General features: G+C 47.5%; 1 protein-coding gene across 2 annotated transcripts in view; it reads left to right on the top strand.

The window, feature by feature from the left end:
- LOC138295313 (NXPE family member 4-like) overlaps window positions 1-22,405 on the top strand; it is a 403,519-nt gene that overhangs the window by 245,472 nt on the left and 135,642 nt on the right. For both annotated transcript variants that reach the window (XM_069233532.1, XM_069233531.1), the window contains one exon: window positions 4,214-4,941. In XM_069233532.1, the coding sequence (XP_069089633.1) occupies window positions 4,214-4,941 (728 nt within the window). The remainder of the gene's footprint in view (window positions 1-4,213; window positions 4,942-22,405) is intronic.

Below are 22,405 nucleotides of genomic sequence, written 5' to 3'. Positions count from 1 at the left end.
AAATAGGTTCCCTGGGCCAGAGCTCTTTCCCTAAAACTGTTGTGATGCTTGGCACAATTGGTTATACTCTTAAATACCCCTGTAAGTCCCTAGTAAATGGGTACCCCAGTACCCCGGGCAAGAGATATTAAGAGTAGGCCCCTGGTGGTAGCAGCACTGATTATGCCAACCCCAAGGGCTCTGCCCCCAGATACACCCAGCATTGCCATTGCAGGCTGAGTGTACTGGGGGAACCCAAAAAGGATAAATTCGACATGGCACACTCTGTGTGCCCTGTCCACCATACACTGCATATGTTATGGGTAAGTCACCCCACTAGCAGGCCTTTCAGTCCTGAGGCAGGGTGCACCATACTATATGTGAGGGCATAGCTGCATGAGCAATATGCCCCCACTGTGTCCTTGCTGAACCTAGGACATAGTGAGTGAACAGAGCAGCCATTTGAATGTATGTATTGGGCAGAGGTCAAACACAGGTTCCCCAGCTACATAATGGCCACTCTGCACCCTGGGTTATTTGGTATCAGAGAACTCAGAATATTTAATCCAAACTGATACCAGTATTGGATTTACCCCTAAATGTACCCAGGGGCCACCTTAGAGGTGCCCCCTGCAAAAGCTAACCCTAACTGGCAGAGTTGCTGGCTGGTTCCATCCAGCTGCCACTCCAGACAGCCAATATACAAACCTGGGGGAGAGCCTTGGCACTCTGGTTTGTAAGACAATGCCCTTCCTTGGTGGAGGAGCTAACTCCCCCTCCCTCAGGAATGTGCAACACTTTGGCAGTGAACTTCAAAGGGCTACAGCCCCTGAAACTCGAGCCTCCAGGCCTGCTGCAAGCAGCAGAGGGCTTCCCCCTTTGCAAACCCCAACTTTTGGTAGGAGCAAAGGTGGGAAACCAGACAAAGGGTAGGAGGAGTGGCCTCACTGACCGTGCACCACCCCTAAGGGCTGCCTTGCGAAGTGGACCCTCTGATTCAGTTGTCTCCATCTTGGAATGGAGAAAAACAGCCAGTGAGGTTTAGGGAAGTGACCCTTCCCACAGGAAGAGGTCACTATAGTGGGTGTAGCCACCCAAGGGTAAGTGCCCCATTGGACACTGCCAGGTTCCCCCTAAAATGCCCACTAAATTCAGTATTTAGTGGGCTCCCCTGGACCAAGATTTTAGATTCGAAAAGGATTCCAAGAAGACCAGCACCAGAGAAACCGCCAGGATGAGAACCAAGGACCACCTGCTCCAGAAGAGGCGCTAAGACCCATGCTTGCTGCACCAGAGTCCCGACAATCGTGACAGTGGAGGAGCTGAACACTGGACCAACTCCAAGAAACCCAGGGGACCTCCAGGCTTCTAGGATCACCCCAGATCTCCCTCCTGAGTGGAGGCACCACTCAAGAAAACAAGTAAACTGTAAAAGACCAAGAAACCAGTGAGGTACACTTCACTAAATCGTATATCGCCTCGACCGGACATCACAGCTGGATCCAAAGACACACAGACAACAGTCCAGAAGTATCCCCCAACTGTTCCAAGTTTGGTGGTGCTGTGACCCCCCAGTGGCCGAGGTAGAGCAATACCCTCGGTCCTGATCAGCTGACATCGGACCAGGAGAAAACCAGCTCCTCCTGAGTTGAGAAAGGACCAGGAGGAAGCCCCAGTCAAGGGAGTTCAGGAAGACCCCGGACCTCCGAGCAGAGTTCCCCTCTTGTCCGGCAAGCGACCCTCCAAGAGACTTACCTCCAACTCCAGTGGACTTCGTTGCACACAGCATCCAAGACCTCCAAAACTCCCTGCACCTGGCCGCCCTGGGCCTTGCATTGTGGGGTCTGCTGTGTGCCCCGGGTCCCCAACCGCTGGTGACCTCAACAGCCAAAGGGGACCCCCAGGTACCACTTTGAATTTGCAAACCAGTTCCTTTTCCAAGTGGCCCATCCAGGTGGCCCTTGCCTGTGCCAAGAACCTTTCCAACTCACTAGCTCCTTTTCCAATTGGCCCATCCAGGTGGCCCTGTGCCTGTGCCAAGAACTTTTCCAACTCTGCTCCCGCCGGAACCTGGAGCTTCCTCAAGCTCTCCAGCTGGCACAAGGTGCCCACCGGCCACTGTGACCACCCTGCAAAAGAAGAGATTGGTAACTCAATAGTACGATTTTTAATGCATTTTTTTAAAAGTGACCGCCTATTGATTCCAATGGTGCGTAATTATGCACTGAAAGACTAACTTTGCTCAAACTTTTAAAAGTCATAACAAGAAAAGTACTTAACCTATTCAAAATATTTTGGTCTTAAAAATTATAAAAAGGTCTGAAGTATTTTTATAAACTCTGGTCTTGAGTTATTCATTAAGTGTGTGTGGTGCATGATTGGATTTGTGAGTACAGCAAATACTTATCACATCTCCTGGATTAGCCTAACTGCTCGACCAGCTACCTTAAAAATTAGAGCATTATATGGTTTGATTTTAACCCCTGAAAACTAAGATGTGGTTGTTTGGACCCTCTGCATAGTGTACTTGCGCCATCCTCAAATATGCACTCCCATGTAAGTCCAAACAGAGACTGCGTGCTCAATCACTGGATAACATGTTTTGTTGCTAATGTGGACCACAGTGGGTGTTCGCCTTTCCCATGTAAGTCTACACAGAGACTGTGTACTCCTCCACTGGATAACATGTTTTGTTGCTAATGTGGTCCACGGTGGATGCTGGCCTCTACCTGGTAAGTCCAAACACAGACTACATGCTCCTCCAATGCATAACATGTTTTGTTGTCAATGTGTTCCACAGTGGGTGTTGCCCTCTCCCAAATAAGTCCACACATAGACTGCATGCTCCTCCACCGGATAACATATTTTGTTGCTAATGTTGTCCACCATGGATGTTGGTCTCTCTCATGTAAGTCCACACAGAGAATGGATGCTCCTCCACTGGTTAACATGTTTTGTTGCTCATGTTGTCCACTTTGGATGTTGGCCTCTCCTATGTAAGTCCACAAAAGAGCCTAAGTGCTCCTCCTAATGGATAAAATGTTCTGTTGCTCATGTTGTCCACGGTGGGTGTTTGTCTTTCCCATGTAGGTCCACAACACAGACTGCATACTCCTCCACTGGATAAAATGTTTTTTTGCTGAAGTTGTCCACAGTGGGTGTTTGCCTCTCCCATGCAAGTCCACACATAGACTGCGTGCTCCTCTACTAGATAACATGGTTTGTTGCTAAGGTGGTCCATGATGGGTGTTCGCCTCTCCCAATTAAGTCCACAAACAGACTGTGTGTTCCTCCACTGGATAACATTTTTTGTTGCTAATGTAGTCCATGGTGGGTGTTCACCTCTCCCATGTAGGTCCACACACAGAATGCCTGCTCCTCCACTGGATAAGATGTTTAGTTTCTAATGTAATGTAGTCCACAGTGGCTGTTTGCCCCTCCCATGTAAGTCCTCACACAGACAGCGTGCTCCTCCACTGGATAACATGTTTGGTTGCTAATGTGTTGCATGGTGGCTGTTCGCCTTTCCCAGGTAAGTCCACACACAGACTGCATGCTCCTCCTATGGATAGCATGTTTTGTTGCTCACATGATCTACAGTGGGTGCTCGCCTCTCCCATGTAAGTCCACACACAGAGTGTGTGGTCCTCCTCTAAATAACATGTATTGTTGCTCAAGTTGTCCACAGTGGGTGTTTGTCTCTCCCATGTAAGTCCACACACAGACTGTGTGCTCCTCCACTGAATAACATGTTTTGTTGCTGATGTGGTCCACAGTGGGTGTTCACCTTTCCTCTGTAAGTCTACACACAGACTGCATGCTCCTCCACTGGCTAATGTTTTGTTGCTCATGTGGTCCAATGTGGGTGTTCGCCTCTGCCATGTAAGTCCACACAGACCGTATGCTCCTCCACTGGATAACGTTTTGTTGCTAATGTGGTCGGCGGGGGTGTTTGACTCTCTCATGTAAGTCCACACAGAGACTGCATGCTCCTCCACTGGATAACATGTTTTGTTGTTAATGTGGTCCGGTATTTGCGTACAGCACTGTACAGGTTTCAAGCAGCAGCTGTCCAAATGTTCTTTTTAATATGGGCACATGTGTTTTCTTCTATCCATGCCCAGATACTTTGTTTGACAGTTAAGTCCCTGTGTGACTCATTTAATATCTATTATTTTCCTTTTCCCCATGCTCAGTGTTGAAATGTCTTGTTAATTGGTACCTTATGTGTCAGTCTCTCCTCTTCAGGTACTTTGGAAAAGCCCAATCCTGCCAAGGATCACAGCTGGACAATTATAGCCCCTTGTCCAGGAAAGGATCACAGCCAACACAAACTGACCTTCAGATCAGGAGGTTCATGAGTGAAATAGACCGGCTGGTACCCAACGTCACCTTCAGCCACAAAGACAACACCACCTGCGCACTGAAGAGCCGGGCCTTCATTGTAAAGCCCAGAGACAGGTACTGCATCGGTGACAAGGTGACAGTCCAGCTCGACATGTACGACTACTTGGGCCACAGGAAGACCTATGGCGGTGATGCTCTAAGGACGAGGATATACTCTCCGGGTGTAAAAGCTGCAGCTTCTGGGTCAATCCAAGATTTCAACAATGGGACGTACCATGTTCATTTCATGCTCTTCTGGGAGGCAAAGGTCAGGATCTCACTGCTCCTCATCCACCCCAGTGAGGGCGCCTCGGCACTGTGGAGAGCGCGAAATATGGGCTATAAATATGTCACCCACAAGGGGAAGTTTACAAGTGCAACCCAAGAGGTCATCACACAATGTGGGTTTGAGTTGGACAGCAAAGAGGAGGTGTGTGAGTACCTTGATGAGAGGGACGAGGAGGCATTCTACTGTGTCAAACCCACCCAGCTACCTTGTGGATCCCTCACAGAACTCGCAAGCCTGCGTACAGAGCTCACCTACCTCAGCAACCTGGAGCTCCAGCTCTTTGACAGGTAACTGCTTCATTCATGCACATGCCTTGTGTGTTGGGATATGTTGCTTGGCTAAAAAAGTTTACTTGTACTTAACTGCAAATTGAACCATATTTTGCCCTCCAAAAAACATTAGGAAATTGAGGCAATGTAATTTGCTCAGGATCACACAGTTTGTGGATGTGAGGAATCTAGGACTCAAATGCAGGTTTTGTGATGCTGACAGATTGCAAGCGATCCGGCATATAGCTACCTGTCTTCCTGACAATGGTTTGATTCTGTGCATTACAAATAGAACAATTAGTCGATCAATCATGATTTGCTGTTGCTAATCCCCTCTGAGGGTATCCACGTGCTGAGAACACTAATGCATTGAGGGCTCAGTTGAACAGCCAGGTCTTGAGTCATTTCCTGATTTCCAGAAGAGAGGATGAAGTCCGTAGGTGAAGGGGGAAGTTGTTTTAGGATTTCCCCACAAGCTAGGAGAAGGAGCTTCATCCACTCTTGCTTGTGTGGATGCAGGGGGGTGACAGTGGACTGCACTGTACTCACACTTCTCAGCAGAATTACCACACTTGCACTGGACAGTACTCGCAAAGTACTAACACATCTCAGCAGGACTACCACACTTGCACTGGACAGTACTCACACTCCCCAGCACTACTACCACAGTTGCACTGGACAGTACTCGCACTTCCCAGCACTACTACCACACTTGTACTGAACAGTACTCGCAAAGTACTCACACTTCTCAGCAGGACTACCACACTTGCACTGGGCAGTACTCGCACTTCCCAGCAATACTACCACACTTGTACTGGACAGTACTCGCAAAGTACTAACACGTCTCAGCAGGACTACCACACTTGCACTGGGCAGTACTCACACTTCCCAGCACTACTACCACACTTGCACTGGACAGTACTCACACTTCCCAGCACTACTACCACACTTGTACTGCACAGTACTCGCACTTCTCAGAAAGGATTCCATACTTTTAAAGCCCGGACTTCTCACTAGTGCGACTATACATTTCATAAAAGAACACTAACACGCTTTACGACAGCTGCTTTACTTTCACTGGCAGAACATTGCTTGTTTGTGGAGCTGCACTGTTTTTCGTACAGCACAAACACTTCTTAGGTTGGTGTTCCTATTTATACTTGACAGCACCACCATCACTTTTTGTAGTGAATCCTAGTTTGTTTTAATGGGATAACAGGAGTTAGCTGAGCCTCTGGCTTGCAGACTCGTGCCCCCGTCACCTAGTGACTTTTAACTTACGTAGCTTACTCTGTCTTAGCCGATTTAATTATTAAATTCATCTAAGATGGCTGCCTTGTTTATAGTTAGGCCACTAGTTATGCTTTGCATTACATCTCGTATGTCTTTTACATGCATTGCAGGATGGGGGGGGTCTTTGTAATAATGACTCTCGTCTTCACAATTCTGTTTCTTGCACTATTCATTATCCTAATCATTGCAGTCCATGCAACATATCGCAAATTGCAGTTGTGTTAAATAAAAACTATTGAAACTCTACTGCATCTTTGTTATTTCCTGTGTTTGTATGAGACATGATATATCTGTGAGAAAAGGGTAATCTCCGTTTAACCACGACACTCCCTGAGATGTCTTATTCTCGAGACCATGCGTAAAGGCTGCCACAAATCACCTTTTACTATTGTGTTTCTGGTGAGGTGCTGCTAGTGAGCCGGAAAGGTTGGGACAACAGTTGCGACTTGTTGTAGGACAGGCATAGTCACCTACAAACAAAAGTACTGTCATCCTTGAACCAGCAGTCTTGCCCAGAGCAAGAGTCCAAACTACGACATGGTGCCACCAACAATGGTGTTTAGGCACTAATTTACGGATACCCTGACTATCACTGTCTCACAGACAACAGGTACCGTAAGTACCATTATACAGAGACGTCCGTGGTCTTTGGGAAATTCCCCCTCAGCTGAAAAGGTGACACCTGATTAAGCTGTAGGTTGTTCGAGCTCGAACTCATAAAAGGACTTTTACTCCCCATTTTGGTGTTCTGTTTTTCTAAACAAAAATGGCTGCCACCATTGACATTCCTGAAAATGCTAGACAAGCACTAACACAACACTAATTAGTGCATGGCCTTACAGATGAGGGTGGGGATGTTACTCTTATAATAGAAGCTAATGAAGCATACCAAACAGAAACATTTTATTGTTGGGTCACCTTAAGGTGGACCAGAGGACACATACATTTCACACATATGAAATTGCAAACGTACCTCCACGGTACCAAGCATACCAGTATCATGAAATATTGCTCACATACCAAGAGCACCAGAACTGGTTTGAAGGAGCCCTACCACATGTGCTACAAAGAGTGAGGCTAGGTCCCTTAAATAATGACGGACCAACGTGGCCTATGTTTGCCACATACACACCTCACCCAGGCATACAAAATATGACGATAGCAGATCTGCGAGATTTATATGATGAATTAGTGACATTATATAGACGATTAGTTCAGTTCGTAATGCGGACATTGAACACCACACCAGCGCATTCAGCACCACCAGCACCTGGTGGTTACCAATTGGCTACTGGGATTAATCCACAAACAGTACATACTATTATGGGTAAAGTACCCACAGAACAGGAAAAAATACCCTTCTGGATTGCCCAGAAAACTAATCAGCTGGAAGCTGTGTTACCCCATACGGGACCACAGGAAAAACATAGATTGCTCACCATGTGCTTGCCCTTTGGGATGGTTCCCTCTGTGTCACATGGGGTATAGTCTTCGCTGCTATATACACTACAACACATGGTACCCCGACACTTGCCAATTTACCGGAGGTGTTAAAACAAGTACAGAATGAGCACAGGGCTGCACCAGCCTTGGATTTGGGGATGAAATGAATGCGTAATTTTGACGCGGTTTCCTCAATAATACTCAGTAATATTAAAGGGGAAGCAGTAGCACTGGAAATACGCCAGCGTCTTCGGAAAACCCCACACCAGGAACAAGAGAGACAGCTACCGAAAATTATTTCCGACACCTATACTAGTATAGGGTGGGATAGTTTGGGAGACAAGCCAAAGAAATTGGGGTTACAAGGTACCTCCCATAAGGGGGGTACAAAGCAGGCACAAGAGGGCCCTAAGAAGCGCTGGGACAAACAAAAATATTTAAAAGATAGAAGAAATAAGAGAGCTGATTCTCCTCACCCGGAGAACTCCGAAAGGAGATACAATCTCAGAAATAGGAAGAACATTAAAACTCCAGACAGATGTACTGATTCACGTCCCTATCATTCCTTTCAGGATGCACCGGATAGACGTAGCGAGAGAGGGGGCCATCCAGATTGACGTCCTGAATGCATGAAACAAAAGAAAAGCTTGCCGCAGTCTACCATTAAAAAAGCAAAAAAGACTCCACAGCAAAAGCCACAGTTTAAAAAGACAAAGGTGGCAGTACTGACAGCTAAAAATGCCAGTACACTTGAGAACATTGTTCAGGAACAAGACGTGGGCAGTGACTCTGTTAGACAGCGCAGCAGAGGTCACAATATGTCGCCAGAGTCTGAAAGATCATCTGGATGCGACAGCAACTAGTGATTTTATTGCAGTTGAAACTGCAGACGGCCGTGTTCTCCCACCCGACAGGGTTTATGGTTTAAAAATTCAGATAGAGGGAGACGTCGAGCGCACCATTAGTGTGATATTTTGGGATGAACTTACTGTTGATATCATACTGGCCGAAAGAGACTGGCCACCTGAACACGTCCGTAAGCTCCCGCATGGGGAAGATGTAATTTTACTTTCTTTCTCCGATCTTGTTCCGAAAGCAGAAAAAGAAGCCTATGCTGCTGAATGGGCTTTAGCGCAGGCACCTGCGTTATACCGCAATCATGTAGGTTGGGACAAGGAGTCTCCTTGTCATGTTATTCCCGTTAGGTCTACACCCCAACCGCAGCCACAATATCCTGTTAAACATGAAGCGAAAGCCCCAGTGAGGGAGATCCTCACCCAGCTTGAGTACCAGGGAGTAACTGAGCCCTGTACATCTGCAAAGAATAACCCGTTATTCCCCTTTGCAAAGCCAGACCATTTATACAGAATAGTCATTGATTACAGACATTTAAATAGTCATACACGCACATATGCTATACAAAACTCACACAGCACAGCACTAATAAACAATATAGTGAGTAAAAAATATAAAACAACATTAGACATATCTAATGGCTTTTTCTGCCAGAACTTAGCACACAAAAGTCGGGACCTGAGTGCATTCTCATTGGGCTCTCAGAAACGCTTTTGTCGTTTACCTCAAGGCTATAAAAACAGCCCAGGGCTATTTTCAGTCTGTGTAACATCAATATTACATGATATTGATTCCAAGGGGTTATCCCAAGTGGATGACATATATCTCACAGACGACATCCATCTTGCAAGGGTTGATCGGATCATTTTGGGATTTGCAGACCTCAGTTACAAATTCAACTTTAAAAAAAGTAAAATAGCTTTTCTCAGTGTACTGTTCCTGGGAAGTGAGCTATCAAACGAGGGAAAGAGCCTGGCCCGCACTTTGCAGAGAAATGTGCTCAACTGCACCCTCCTTACACCCTTAAGAAATTGTAGTCATTACTGGGTTTCTTTAACTTTGGCAGAACATACATTCCAGATTATGCACAACGGATCAAGCCACTTTATGACTTGGTTCAGCCCAATTTTTCTAGCAGACACTGGACAGTTGAACACACATGCATCCTTAGGGAAATGCAACAGGACATGATAGAAGCTAAACAATTACACACACGTGATAATAAAACAAATTTGGTCATCAGAATAATTGCTGGTGCCATTGGATTTACTTATGTCACCTTCAATGAGGATGACACGGTATCCATAGCATATAAATCACATTTATATTCTAATGCAGAACAGCGTTTTGCACCTACAGAAAAGATTCTGACGGGAGTTCAGATGGCGTCATAAAAGAGAGGCCACTTGCCCAGGGGAAACGTATTATTGTTGTCTCCCCGGTGCCGGCCTTAGAGGCTGTCACCAAAGCGAGCGTTCGTAACGCTAAAGCATTACATCCACGTTGGATTCAATGGGCAACGGTTCTGACCGCCACTTATGTTGATTATATATTCGATCCAAAAGTTCAGACACAAGAGTTTCTCCAGTACGAACAAGAGTACCCCGCTCCTCTAAATATCTTGACGCTAGACAGATATCATACTGTCACATACACTGATGGTTCAGCACAACCGGCTGTAGGTACTAAACATCAATACTCAGCAGCTTGCGCAGCCGTGAGCGGAGTGATGGAAGTTAGAGTCTTCCACCCTCACAATACCTACACGCAGACCCTAGGGGACTGCACAGCCCAGCTGGCTGAACTTAAAGCTCCTATACTAGCGCTTGAACATACTGAACGAGGAAGCCTGACTTTAATAGTCTGCGACTCATACTACTGCGTCCAGTCATACAATGACTATCTCAATCATTGGAAGCTGAACAGGTTTAGAGATTCTAAAGGGAACACCATTAAACACAAAATATTGTGGGGGGAAGGGTCGCTAATCTTAAGGATAAGCTACCATGTGTCCATATAGTATATACATTGGGCCACCAACGTGTAGGAGTACACGTTACTGGCAACACATTGGCTGATGAAGCTGCCAAAGCAGCAGTAGCTACGGCTTCTGTGGCTGCAGTGACTCGTTCACAAACGAGATTGGATAATGGAGCATTTATTTTCGAATTTGAAGTAGAAGTTGAAGTAGATTTAGTTGTAGTAGAATTTGAAGTAGATGTATTTAACAAATGCCAGAGGGTCCTTGGTAGCTCTCCGTTGCTCACGTTTGGATTCAATCAATAAGGCTGGTGAGACAGCTCAGTAGTTCATGTACTTGCTGCGAAGGTTTTTGTTGACCTGAAGGTTGCTAGTTTAATTGCTGGGAAGATCAACTCAATCTTTCATCTTTCTGAGGTTTGAGGAATGTGTTTAATTGTTGCATTTACTAATAATAATTGCATAGAAAAATGTCCCTTACAGAGGGCTGCACACACACCTATTTCTATTATTATTTATCCTGTTTTTGTGTAGGTTTCATAGGGATAGAAACACTGATTGCCTGATAAAGTCATCTCTCTGCAGCCCATGAAAGTTAATGTGTGGAAAACAAGGAGAACCCTTGTAGGGAGCTGGGTTCTGGTTGCAGTATCCCCCCCACTGTTTGCCCGTTTTTACATACAATTTCGAATGAAGTGCACTGGGTTCCTGCTAACTAGGACCAAGTGCCAGTGTTCTCTTGTTAAAAAAACAAGACACCTGATCACTTGATCCCCAAGTGACCAGGTCATTCAGCCCCTTTAAGACCCTAGTAAACAGTACCTCTGGTACCTAGGGCATGGGTACTGAAGAGGGTCCCTCAGAGCTGCAGCACAACTTGTGCCACTTGTGTCTGAGGGACCCAGCACCAACCTTATGCAGACTGCAATGCATGACTAGGTGCTCCCACAATTACAAACATGACATGGCACACAGCCTGTGTGCCATGTCCCCTTACACTGCTTGTAATATCTGTAAGTCACCCCTACCACAGGCCTCACAGCCCTAAGGCAGGGTGCATTATATTACATATGATGGCATACCTGCGTGAGCAATTATGCCCCTACTATGTCTTTGTCGAGTCTTAGACATAGTAAGTGACCAGAGAAGCCACTTTAGATATATGTGCTGGACACTGGTCAATATGAGTTCCCCAGCTACATGATGGTTTCTCTGAACCTAGCGATGTTTGGTATCAAACATCTTGTATTAATAAACCCTCATTGATTCCAAGGATGGATTTATTAATATATGCACCCAGATGGCACCTTAGAGGTGCCCCCTGAAAAATCTACCAACTGCTGGTGAGCTGACTGACAGTTCTGGCCAGTCTGCCACCAACAAGTGAAAATCTGACCTCCCAGGGTGAGAGCCTCTGCTCTCTAGAGGTCAGAAACAAAGCCTTCTCTCGTTGGGGTGTAACACACCCCTCTCAAAAGGATGACCATAAATCTGTATTCTACGGCAGAGAGCTTCAAAGAAGCCCACTGCCTTTGGCATGCAGAATTGGCTTTCCTCAGAGGAGGATGCAAAAACTCCCTGCCCAGGGCCTATCTGGCACTTGGACAGGTCGGAAATTAACGATGCAGGAAACGTGTCGCCCTTGCAGGCTGGACACTCCCCTAGGGTGATGAGCCTGAAGTGGACATGACTTAAGACATTCTACCATCTTGTGTGTGATGGAATTTAGGAACTCTAGGAAGGGTGATGCCCACTTCTTACAGGGAATGGTCATCTAGGGAGTGTTGTGATCCCAAGAGTAAGTACCTCCACGGCTACTACCCTTCACTCCCTTTAAGGTCCCCTAAATTGAATAGTTAGGGGACCCCCTGATACCGGATCCTCAGATCTTCCCTGGATTTTTGCTGGAGAAGCGGACAAAATGCTTGCTGAACCCAAGACCGAGGAGCACGATTGACTTGGTGCCAAAACCCTGCCGGCCTGCCTGCTGCACCCAACCCCCAGAGAGCCACTGACCTGTCCTGCTGCTGCAGGCTCAAAGAAACTGGGAGAGTTGCCAGTGTTCTGCAAATCACCAGGAGGAACTCCTTTGGAGTAGATGAGCTACTCCCCTGCATCATCTGTAGGCACCCAAGAAAACCATAAGAGGACCAGGACTGCCAAAAACCCAACACCAGACTTCACCACTGCATCTGAGCCACCTAGCCCATGTTGAAGTGGGCCAACAGTGTCAGTGGGATCCCCAGGCACTCCTGAAGAGAAGCCCACCCTGTCCTCACCCACTGTGGACTTTACCACTGAGTGTCAACATCAGGGCAGTGCGCGCTCTACGGGCGACTAGAATGCAAAAACCCAGCACTCTCAAGATAACGTAATTTATGCATTGTGCTGATCTGCTGTTGTTTAACCTTTTGCACTGCAGAGTTGAATCCTGAAGACTTATGTTCAAGGTGCTTATAAATACTGTTCATTTGCAATGTATTGCTGCAGGCTTTCAGAGTGAGTCAGGGTGTGGTCCCTTTCCAGGGCCTTCTAGAAGCTTTCCCTGCAGCATGCCTGGGTTTGGTTTGTGGGCTAGGCCAAGACTCTATATAAGGGAGCCAGCCCAGCTCCACGTGCTCACTATTCAGAGGCCCCGGTGCAGAGCAGCAGCAACTTCTTGAGCTCCTGTTCTGGAGGCCTACTTTGATCCTCCAGGCCTTGCCCTTTCACTTTGACGGTGATTCTTGATCAGGGCGGTAAGACGGAGGCCGGGCTGGGCCGCCGATCCCGTTCTCGAAGGCTTTCGAGTTCTTCGGCCTAATTTGCATGTTAAAAGAATTTTACTCTTGTGCGTGTGAATGTGCACTTGATGTTTTATGGCATTTACATGCTGACACTCAAATCAGCAAAACGTGCGATTCTTTACTCGTTTACAACTCTTGATATTCATTGTGCGCTATCCTTTATGGCATTTACAAGGTAGCATTCGAATCGGCAAGACACGCGATTCATTTCTTGTGCTTAATTCATGTTATTCATTGTACGCTACCATTTCATGGCAATCGCATGGTGGCATTCGAATCGGTAAGACGCGCAATTCATTTCTTGTGCTTAATTCATGTATTTCATTGTACGCTACCATTTCATGGCATTCACATGGTGGCATTCGAATCGGTAAGATGCGCAATTCATTTCTTGTGCTCAATTCATGATATTCAGTGTGCGCTACCATTTCTTGGCATTCACATGGTGGTATTCGAATCGGCAAGACGCGCAATTCATTTCTTGTGCTTAAATCACGATGTTCATTGTGCGCTACCACTTTATGGCATTTACTTGGTGGCCTTCGAATTGGCAAGATGCGCGATACATTTCTTGTGACTAACTCATGTTATTCATTGTGCACAATCGTTTCATGGCATTCATAAACCCTTGTGGAAATCCGCAATGTGCGCAATTCATGTTCTTGCATTTTAAGAAAACCTAAAAATGTTAGCATTCTAGATGTTATATTGTATGTGCATAATAGGTTCCTTAAGTACAATTCATATGGTGTTATAGAAATCATTCAGATTATTTCCTGGTCCTCATGCAAAAGACTATGCTTGAATTTGAAGGCGTAATTCTAGAAGGTTCTGATGTTTCTAATCCATGTGTAACATTTCATTGAGAGGTTCATTGGAAAGTTGTATTAATCTTTCTTGATTCCTTCACAGGTATCCAGACATCTTGAGGCCTAGTTATTTTTAGTCCATGCTTAAGTCATCAATGTTTCCAGTATGACAATGTTTAGAATCATATTCTAGTAATTATTAATATGATATAATCTTGATATTGTGTGTTTTAACCTTTTTGCTTCCTACAGGTCTCCTTCCCAGGTCCCCTTTTCCCCACTTGGACTCTTAGACTCTGTGACATTCTAATAAGAGTATTGGAGCTGTCTTGTGGTGGACGTGTTCGGAACGTGCACAGACCCCGAGGATCTGGTGACTCTGACACTGAGTCCGCAAACTGGTTCTGCAGCCCTCCTCTGCAACCGCAAGTGATCAGGAAACAAAATCTGATGCTCTGGACACCTCTGCACCTGTCTTCCCTGGACCCAGAAAAGGAGAACCCAGAAGGTCCCCATGTCTCCCCACCTCATGCGACCTGAGGCCACTTGCTGGGTCGGTCGGACTAGACCTCCAGTCCACATCTGCAGACTGTTTCTGCGCGCCCCCCTGTATCCGCAAGGAGCTCCAATGCTGGACCTGATGCCAGAAGACATCCCTGCACCTGCGACCTACACCCTGAGGAGGAGTGGATCGATGGTGCCCCCACATGCCCATGAACCTCAAGGGTCCAGTCCCCCTGTTGGTTCCCCTGGAATGTCCTTCTAGCCCATACTGGTGGTTACTGACTTTTGACTGTGCCCTGGGTACTACTTACCAGTCACAGGACCAGTGCTCTGTATAAAGTGGATATGCACATTAGGCTAATTATAATTGGCAAAATTAACCTACCTATAAGTCCCCAGTATATGGTAGGACATGTAGGGTTAGGGAATAGGGAACCCAGCATAGGTGGTGCACCCATGGGTGCACTGCTGAAGTGCCCAGTGTCATTTTAAAGGCAGGCCTGCCTTGCTGGCTGATTTTAAACTAAAGTTATATGCACATTTGACTTTTGAATAAAAGTACTTCCAAAGTCTTAAACTAACTTATTATTACATAAAAGTCACCCCCAAGATGTGCCCTATGTCCCCCTAGGGCTGGGTGCCATGTAACTACAAGCAGTGCCCTTATAAAAATAGTTTTATAAACCCAGGTGAGGTAAAACAGCCACATTTGTTTTTCCCTCATTGTAGTGAATGCCGTCAATAGGCTAGAATAGGGAGACTTTATTTTAATTGATAAAGCCCCCTTAAGTGTCAGATACCTCAGGTTTGGTATCAAATTAATTGTTATAATAAATCCCACAAAATACAATTGTTCGATTTAATATAACTTGTTCAGGTAAAGAGTTTTAAACTCTACCTAAAAAGTTGCCAACTTCAGATCTGTAGTGCCCTTCTCTGATTGGCCAACCTCTGGCAGCCTGGCCAAGCTGCCTTGATGAGGTGTGAAGTGTCCGGGGCTGAACACAAAGAGATGTGACTGGGGGAGGAGAACTTCCCTCAGCAGATGGAGAAGCACGAAGGGGGAGGGCTGCCAAATTGGTATTCAAAGGCAGGGAAGGACATTTGGGGCAACCCAGCTCCTCTCTCACATCTTGCAAACTCAGACAATTAGATGTCCCCTTGATTAGATTAGGAGAGGGCAGGAGAGGGGTGTGTTTAGGATCTTAGCAACACCAGTGGGTGGGATCAGCCAGATGTAACCTTTAAAAATCAGTTTCAGCCATAATGGATATTTGAAGAATGTTGCTGTCTGAGACTGATTTTTGCCACACTTCCAGGAAGTGGTCATCACAGGGGAAAGGACCCTGCATCTGATTGGAGAACCAGGACCCCCTGTTTTTCACCCAGGAGCAAGGACAAAACTGGCAGACCTGCATCCACACCTCAGATCCCTAAAAGGAAGAACTACAGGAGAAGGACTGCCCTGCTGGACCCCTAACCTGCACCTGGACACTGCACTCTGGAGGACTGCACCAGCTGCACATTTGTGCTTCACCACAAGAAGGACTTTGTCTGGCTTCAACTGGTTCAAGGAGGGCCTCCCTGTTTGCTACAGGTAAATAATTACTAACCAAAGTCCCCTGCACCAACTCCTGAAGAAACTGACCAGCTGACCACTGTCCAGTGGCCAATTTGGAGTTTGTGCCAGGTGCATTCTGGAAGTTGTAGTCTGCACTCTCAAGGAGCAACTCAGAGCTTCTGGAACCTTGGGGTGAGCTGTGGACACCAAAAGAACCTCAAAAGAACATCTGGGCGAGGATCGAGAAGTTTGGAGAACTTTTGGAAAAAAGCTCCATAAAGGGACAGACCTGCTGCAGCAACTCTAGCCGGCTTGCTTCAACCGCAACCCAGCCCGACTTGCAGGCTCGTTCCAGTGAAGAAAATTGCCAAAAAAGTAACTAAGTCTGAACATTGAAAGTTTACCGCGACCTCACAGGCAGTGTATCCGAAGAAGGCTCCAAGGACGTCGGATCAAGATTCAGGTTTGCCCCGGTCGAAGGATTTTCATCTCGAAAAATCATCTAAGTCCGAACGTAGAAATCTCCAACGTAGGGCATCCGCGACGCGTATCCGAGGAAGAGTTCCAGGAGGTCAGACTGGACTGGCGACTTGGTCCTGCTGAAGAAAATCTTCAAGAAAACAACTAAGTCTGAGGCCTCTAGCGGGCTGCGGCCAAGCAAGGCTCCATCACGGTCTACCTTAAACTTTGACTTTGCCCCAGTAGAGGTGCGACCAGATGACCAGATTGGCGCTATTCGTTTCTAAACACTAAAAAGCATTAATTCTTTAAAAAATCACATCTCCGGTTCCCTTTATCTGGAGTTTTTCAGTTCGGTGTAATTTTAAAGGTAAAAATATTTCCTATTTTTATAAATTGGTTGTGGATTGTTTAACTGTATCCTGTTTTTTATTTACTTACTGTTTTGTGATACTTGAATGCTTACGCTTTGTCTCCTAAATTAAACCTTGTCGCTTTTTGCCAAGCTACCAAGGGTTGAGCTGGGGTTAATTTATTGAGATCTAACTAAACCTAGTGGGGGTTAATGGCCAATTGCTAAGTATAGGTACTTACCTGCCCTTACCAATAACGCATTTTCCAACAGATACCCAACGCCATGAAAAATCCCTGCACCCGGACGTGCCAGAACCTCCCTGTTGGAAGGTGGGTCATTAGTTGTGTGACCTGCACAAGTAATGGGTCTTCACACAACCACCACTGGGGACCAAACACCCCATTGTAGCACTTAACTCTCATAGGGTAGCGTTGGAGAGCAGTCAAAGGCTTACTTAAGGGAGGTGGTGTGGGCTAGTAATCCCAATTCACGAGCACACAAGCATGACACTCAAGAAATGCTTGCCCAGTCTGTGCTTTTTCTTTTGATAGTAAAGTTCATTTATTACACACACACACACACTACTGAAAACTATGCAACAATTTACAAATATACACAAATTGATGGAATTACTCTTGGATGACATTGTGTAATCATTCTGGTCTCCCAGAGGAGAAATATGATCCGACAACCCACATGGCAAAACATTTCCTGGTCCCCCAATGCCATATTGGTACGTAATTTGCAGTGAAAACACCTAAATCTGGCAATTAAGTACATCACTTTGCTAAGAGGTGGTTGTCAGTATCATTACTGAAATCAGCACTAACAAGGAACATGTAGAAACATGGTGAAATAAGTTAAAGATTGGGATTATTTTTAGATTATTTTTAAATTACTGTTGATTAACTACATGTAATATCCTCCACCACCCCTTGAGAGTACAGTCCCACAAGCAAAGAACAAAAACTCACCAATGCTTGGGCTTTACACAAGGTTGGAATGCTTGGGGGGTCATGATTCCTTTGTCCCACCCAACCGAGGGTGGAATACAAACGTTGTGTAGGGGGACGCTGTGCTGTTCCTGCAGCTCCCCGTGGCAATGGGCGCTTGGTTGGTGGTGATCCCATTTTCCTGGGACCACCATGAGCTGAGCACACAACTCATCATGAACTGAGCACAACCTCGCAAGGACTTGTGGTACATCTGCATGTCCTTGGGTTTTCTTAATTTTTTCTGCGGCCTTGTGCCATGTTTCCTGGTTTTTGAGGGCAGGGCAGGGAGCCCACCCACAGCTGCCCTCATGGTTGGGGGGTGTCTGGTCCCACCCGGAAACCCCGTCAAGCTGATTCCTCATTGGAGGGCGGCAAGAGGAGCTCACCCCCGGCTGCCCTAATGTTTGTGGGGTGTCTGGTCCCACCTTGACACCCCCATTAGGTGGGTAACTTTGGGAAGTGGCTCGGGGAGACCACCCCTGGCCGCTTCTGCCAGCTCCCCGCACGGCCAGCACCTCCAGGTGCTGCCACGGGAGCTGTCCCTTCATTGGGTGTGTGCCTGCTCCTGTGGGCAGACGCATGCTGCTGCCGCGGCCGGGCAGGCTACCTGGGGTAGGGCGACGGCAATCCCCTCACTTCTCCATCTCATCAGGGCCCCAGTTTGGAGTCCGGGCCCCTCCTCACCATTCCAGGGAGCGCAACTGTGCTCCCTGCCTTCAGCCTCTTTGTGGGCCCTGGGATGAGGTCTGGGGCACCTCTGGCGATTTGTCACAGGTAGTGCGGCGGTGCCTCTGACTTTCTCTTCATACTGGCTGCCCGGCTATTCCCCAGCCAGCAGCTATCTTTGCGGGGGACATGACAGCGTCCCCAACTGTTCTTCTTGAAGGGGCACTGGGATGGGGTCCGGGGCTCCCTTCGACATTTTCGAGGGGAGCACAATGGCGCTTCCTGCCTTCCTTCTATGTGGGGCCCCGGGATGGTGTCTGTGGTCCCCGAGCTCCTCTTCACGAGGGTCACGACGGCAGGCCCCAGCCTTACTTCTTTTTGGGGGCAGCCCCCCGAGCCCTGGACCACAACAGGGGCATCGACCAGAGCAGCTGCGGAGCCCCATGTGCTGCGCCGCTAGCTCTGGATTAGGTCAAACGTCACCTACTTTTTCCGTGTGAAATCTTGGGCCTCCTTGGCCGTTTTTCATGATCTTGGTGTTGTTTTGCTCCTGGTGGCGATTCCTTGCCACCAGGAGTACTTTAATTATGCCTACTGGCCTAGAATATTCCCAAATGTTAGGGAGCCAGTCTCACTTACTCCCTGCACCAGCCTTTCCTCTGAGTGCCTCCTTTTCTTCTGAGCGATGCGCTCTCTTTGCGCCTGTAGGAGGCTGGCCTGGCTTGTAGTGGGTACCAAGGGGTACTTACACTCTGTACCAGGTCCAGTTATCCCTTATTAGGGTAGAAGAGGTGTTTCTAGCAGCTTAGGCTGATAGAAAGTAGCTATAGCAGAGCAGCTTAGGCTGAACTAGGAGACATGCAAAGCTCCTACTATACCACTGGTGTCATATGCACAATATCATAAGAAAACACAATACACAGATATACTAAAAATAAAGGTACTTTATTTTTATGACAATATGCCAAAAGTATCTCAGTGAGTACCCTCAGTATGAGGATAAGATATATACACAAGATATATGTACACAATACCAAAAATATGCAGTAATAGCAAAAAGAAGTAATGCAAGCAGTGTAAAGTTACAATAGATTGCAAAAGGAGCACATAGGTATAGGGGCAACACAAACCATATACTCCTACAGTGGAATGCGAACCACGAATGGACCCCAAACCTATGTGAGCTTGTAGAGGGTCGCTGGGACTGTAAGAAAACAGTGAGGGTTGGAAAAATAGCCCACCTCAAGACCCTGTAAGGTAGGTGTAAAGTGCACCTACAACCCCCAGAGAGCACAGAAGTCGTGATAGGGGGATTCTGCAAGGAAAAACAACACCAGCAAAGCAACAACAGTTTATTTCCGGACCTGAGTACCTGTTAGACAAGGGGACCAAGTCCAAGAGTCGCGACAGTGTCGAGAGTGGGCAGGAGCCCAGGAAATGCCAGCTGAGGGTGCAAGGAAGCTGCCACCGGATGGAAGAAGCTTGGTGTTTTGCAAGAACGAAGAGGACTAGGAACTTCCCCTTTGGATGATGGATGTCCCACGTCGTGAAGAAGCTTGCAGAGGTGTTCCCACGCAGAAAGACCGCAAACAAGCCTTGCTAGCTGCAAGGGTCGCGGTTAGGGCTTTTGGATACTGCTGTGGCCCAGGAGGGACCAGGATGTCGCCACTTGGATGAGGAGACAGAGGGGGCGCCCAGCAAGTCAGGGAGACCTCACAGAAGCAGGCAGCACCCGCAGAAGTACCGGATCAGGCACTTAGAAGAGGAGTGAACCGGAGTCCACCTGAAGTCACAAAAGGGAGTCCCACGACGCCAGAGGACAACTCAGAAGGTTGTGTACTGCAGGTTAGAGTGTCGGGGACCCACGCTTGGCTGTGCACGAAGGAAATCCTGGAAGAGTGCACAGGAGCCGGAGCTGCTGCAAATCATGCAGTACCCAGCAATGCAGTCTAGCGTGGGGAGGCAAGGACTTACCTCCACCAAACTTGGACTGAAGGGTCACTGGACTGTGGAAGTCACTTGGACAGAGTTACTGAGTTCCAGGGACCACGCTCGTCATGCTGAGAGGGGACCCAGAGGACCAATGATGCAGTCTTTTGTTGCCTGCGGTTGCAGGGGGAAGATTCCGTCGACCCACAGGAGATTTCTTCAGAGCTCCTGGTGCAAGAAGGAGGCAGGCTACCCCCAGAGCATGCACCACCAGGAAACAGGCGAGAAAGCCGGCAGGATAAAGCGATACAAGGTTGCAGTAGTCGTCTTCACTACTTTGTTGCGGTTTTTCAGGCGTCCTGAGCAGTCAGCGGTTGATCCTTTGGCAGAAGGTGAAGAGGGAGATGCAGAGGAACTCTGGTGAGCTCTTGCATTTGTATCTGAAGAATTCCCCAAAGCAGAGGCCCTAAATAGCCAGAAAAGGAGGTTTGGCTACCTAGGAAGAAGGATAGGCTAGTAAGAAAGGTAGGAGCCTATCAGAATGAGTCTCTGACGTCACCTGATGGCACTGGCCAATCGGAGCAGTCCAGTGTGCCAGCAACACCTCTGTTTCTAAGATGGCAGAGGTCTGAGGCACACTGGAGGAGCTCTGGGCACCTCCCCTGGGAGGTGCAGGTCAGGGGAGTGCAGTCTTTTGTCCAGTTTCGCGCCAGAGCATGGCTGGGGGATCCCTAAACTGGTGTAGACTGGCTTATGCAGAGATGGGCAGCATCTGTGCCCATCAAAGCATTTCCAGAGGCTGGGGGAGGCTAATCCTCCCCAGCCATTACACCTATTTCCAAAGGGAGAGGGTGTCAATCCCTCTCTCAGAGGAAATCCTTTGTTCTGCCTTCCTGGGCCAGGGCTGCCTGGACCCCAGGAGGGCAGAAACCTGTCTGAGGGGTTGGCAGCAGCTGCAGTGGAGACCCCGGAAAGGCAGTTTGGCAGTACCCGGGTTTTGTGCTAGAGACCCGGGGGATCATGGAATTGTCTCCCCAATGCCAGAATGGCATTGGGGTGACAATTCTATGATCTTAGACATGTTACATGGCCATGTTCGGAGTTACCATTGTGACGCTATACATATGTTGTGACATATGTATAGTGCACGCATGAAATGGTGTCCCCGCACTCACAAAGTCCTGGGAATTTGCCCTGAACGATGTGGGGGCACCTTGGCTAGTGCCAGGGTACCCACACACTAAGTAACTTTGCACCCAACCTTCATCAGGTGAAGGTTAGACATATAGGTGACTTATAAGTTACTTAAGTGCAGTGGTAAATGGCTGTGAAATAACGTGGACGTTATTTCACTCAGTCTGCACTGGCAGGCCTGTGTAAGAATTGTCAGATCTCCCTATGGGTGGCAAAAGAAATGCTGCATCCCATAGGGACCTCCTGGAACCCCAATACCCTGGGTACCTCAGTACCATATACCAGGGATTTATAAGGGTGTTCCAGTATGCCAATGTGAATTGGTGAAATTGGTCACTAGCCTGTTAGTAACAATTTGGAAAGCAGAGAGAGCATAACCACTGAGGTTCTGGTTAGCAGAGCCTCAGTGAGACAGTTAGGCATCACACAGGGAACACTTACAGGGCACACTTATGAGCACTGGGGCCCTGCCTGGCAGGGTCCCAGTGACACATAGACTAAAACAACATATATACAGTGAAATATGGGGGTAACATGCCAGGCAAGATGGTACTTTCCTACAGCGCCAGCCCTGTCTTTCCCCCAACTGGTCCTCAAGGGGGTAAGCGGGCCAGCTTACCTGGCCTTGGCATGCACCTCGCTGGGCCTGAAGT

Source organism: Pleurodeles waltl, chromosome 5, assembly GCF_031143425.1.
Source record: "Pleurodeles waltl isolate 20211129_DDA chromosome 5, aPleWal1.hap1.20221129, whole genome shotgun sequence".
Taxonomy (NCBI): Eukaryota; Metazoa; Chordata; class Amphibia; order Caudata; family Salamandridae; genus Pleurodeles; species Pleurodeles waltl.
This window is presented reverse-complemented; position numbering and strand designations above follow the sequence as displayed.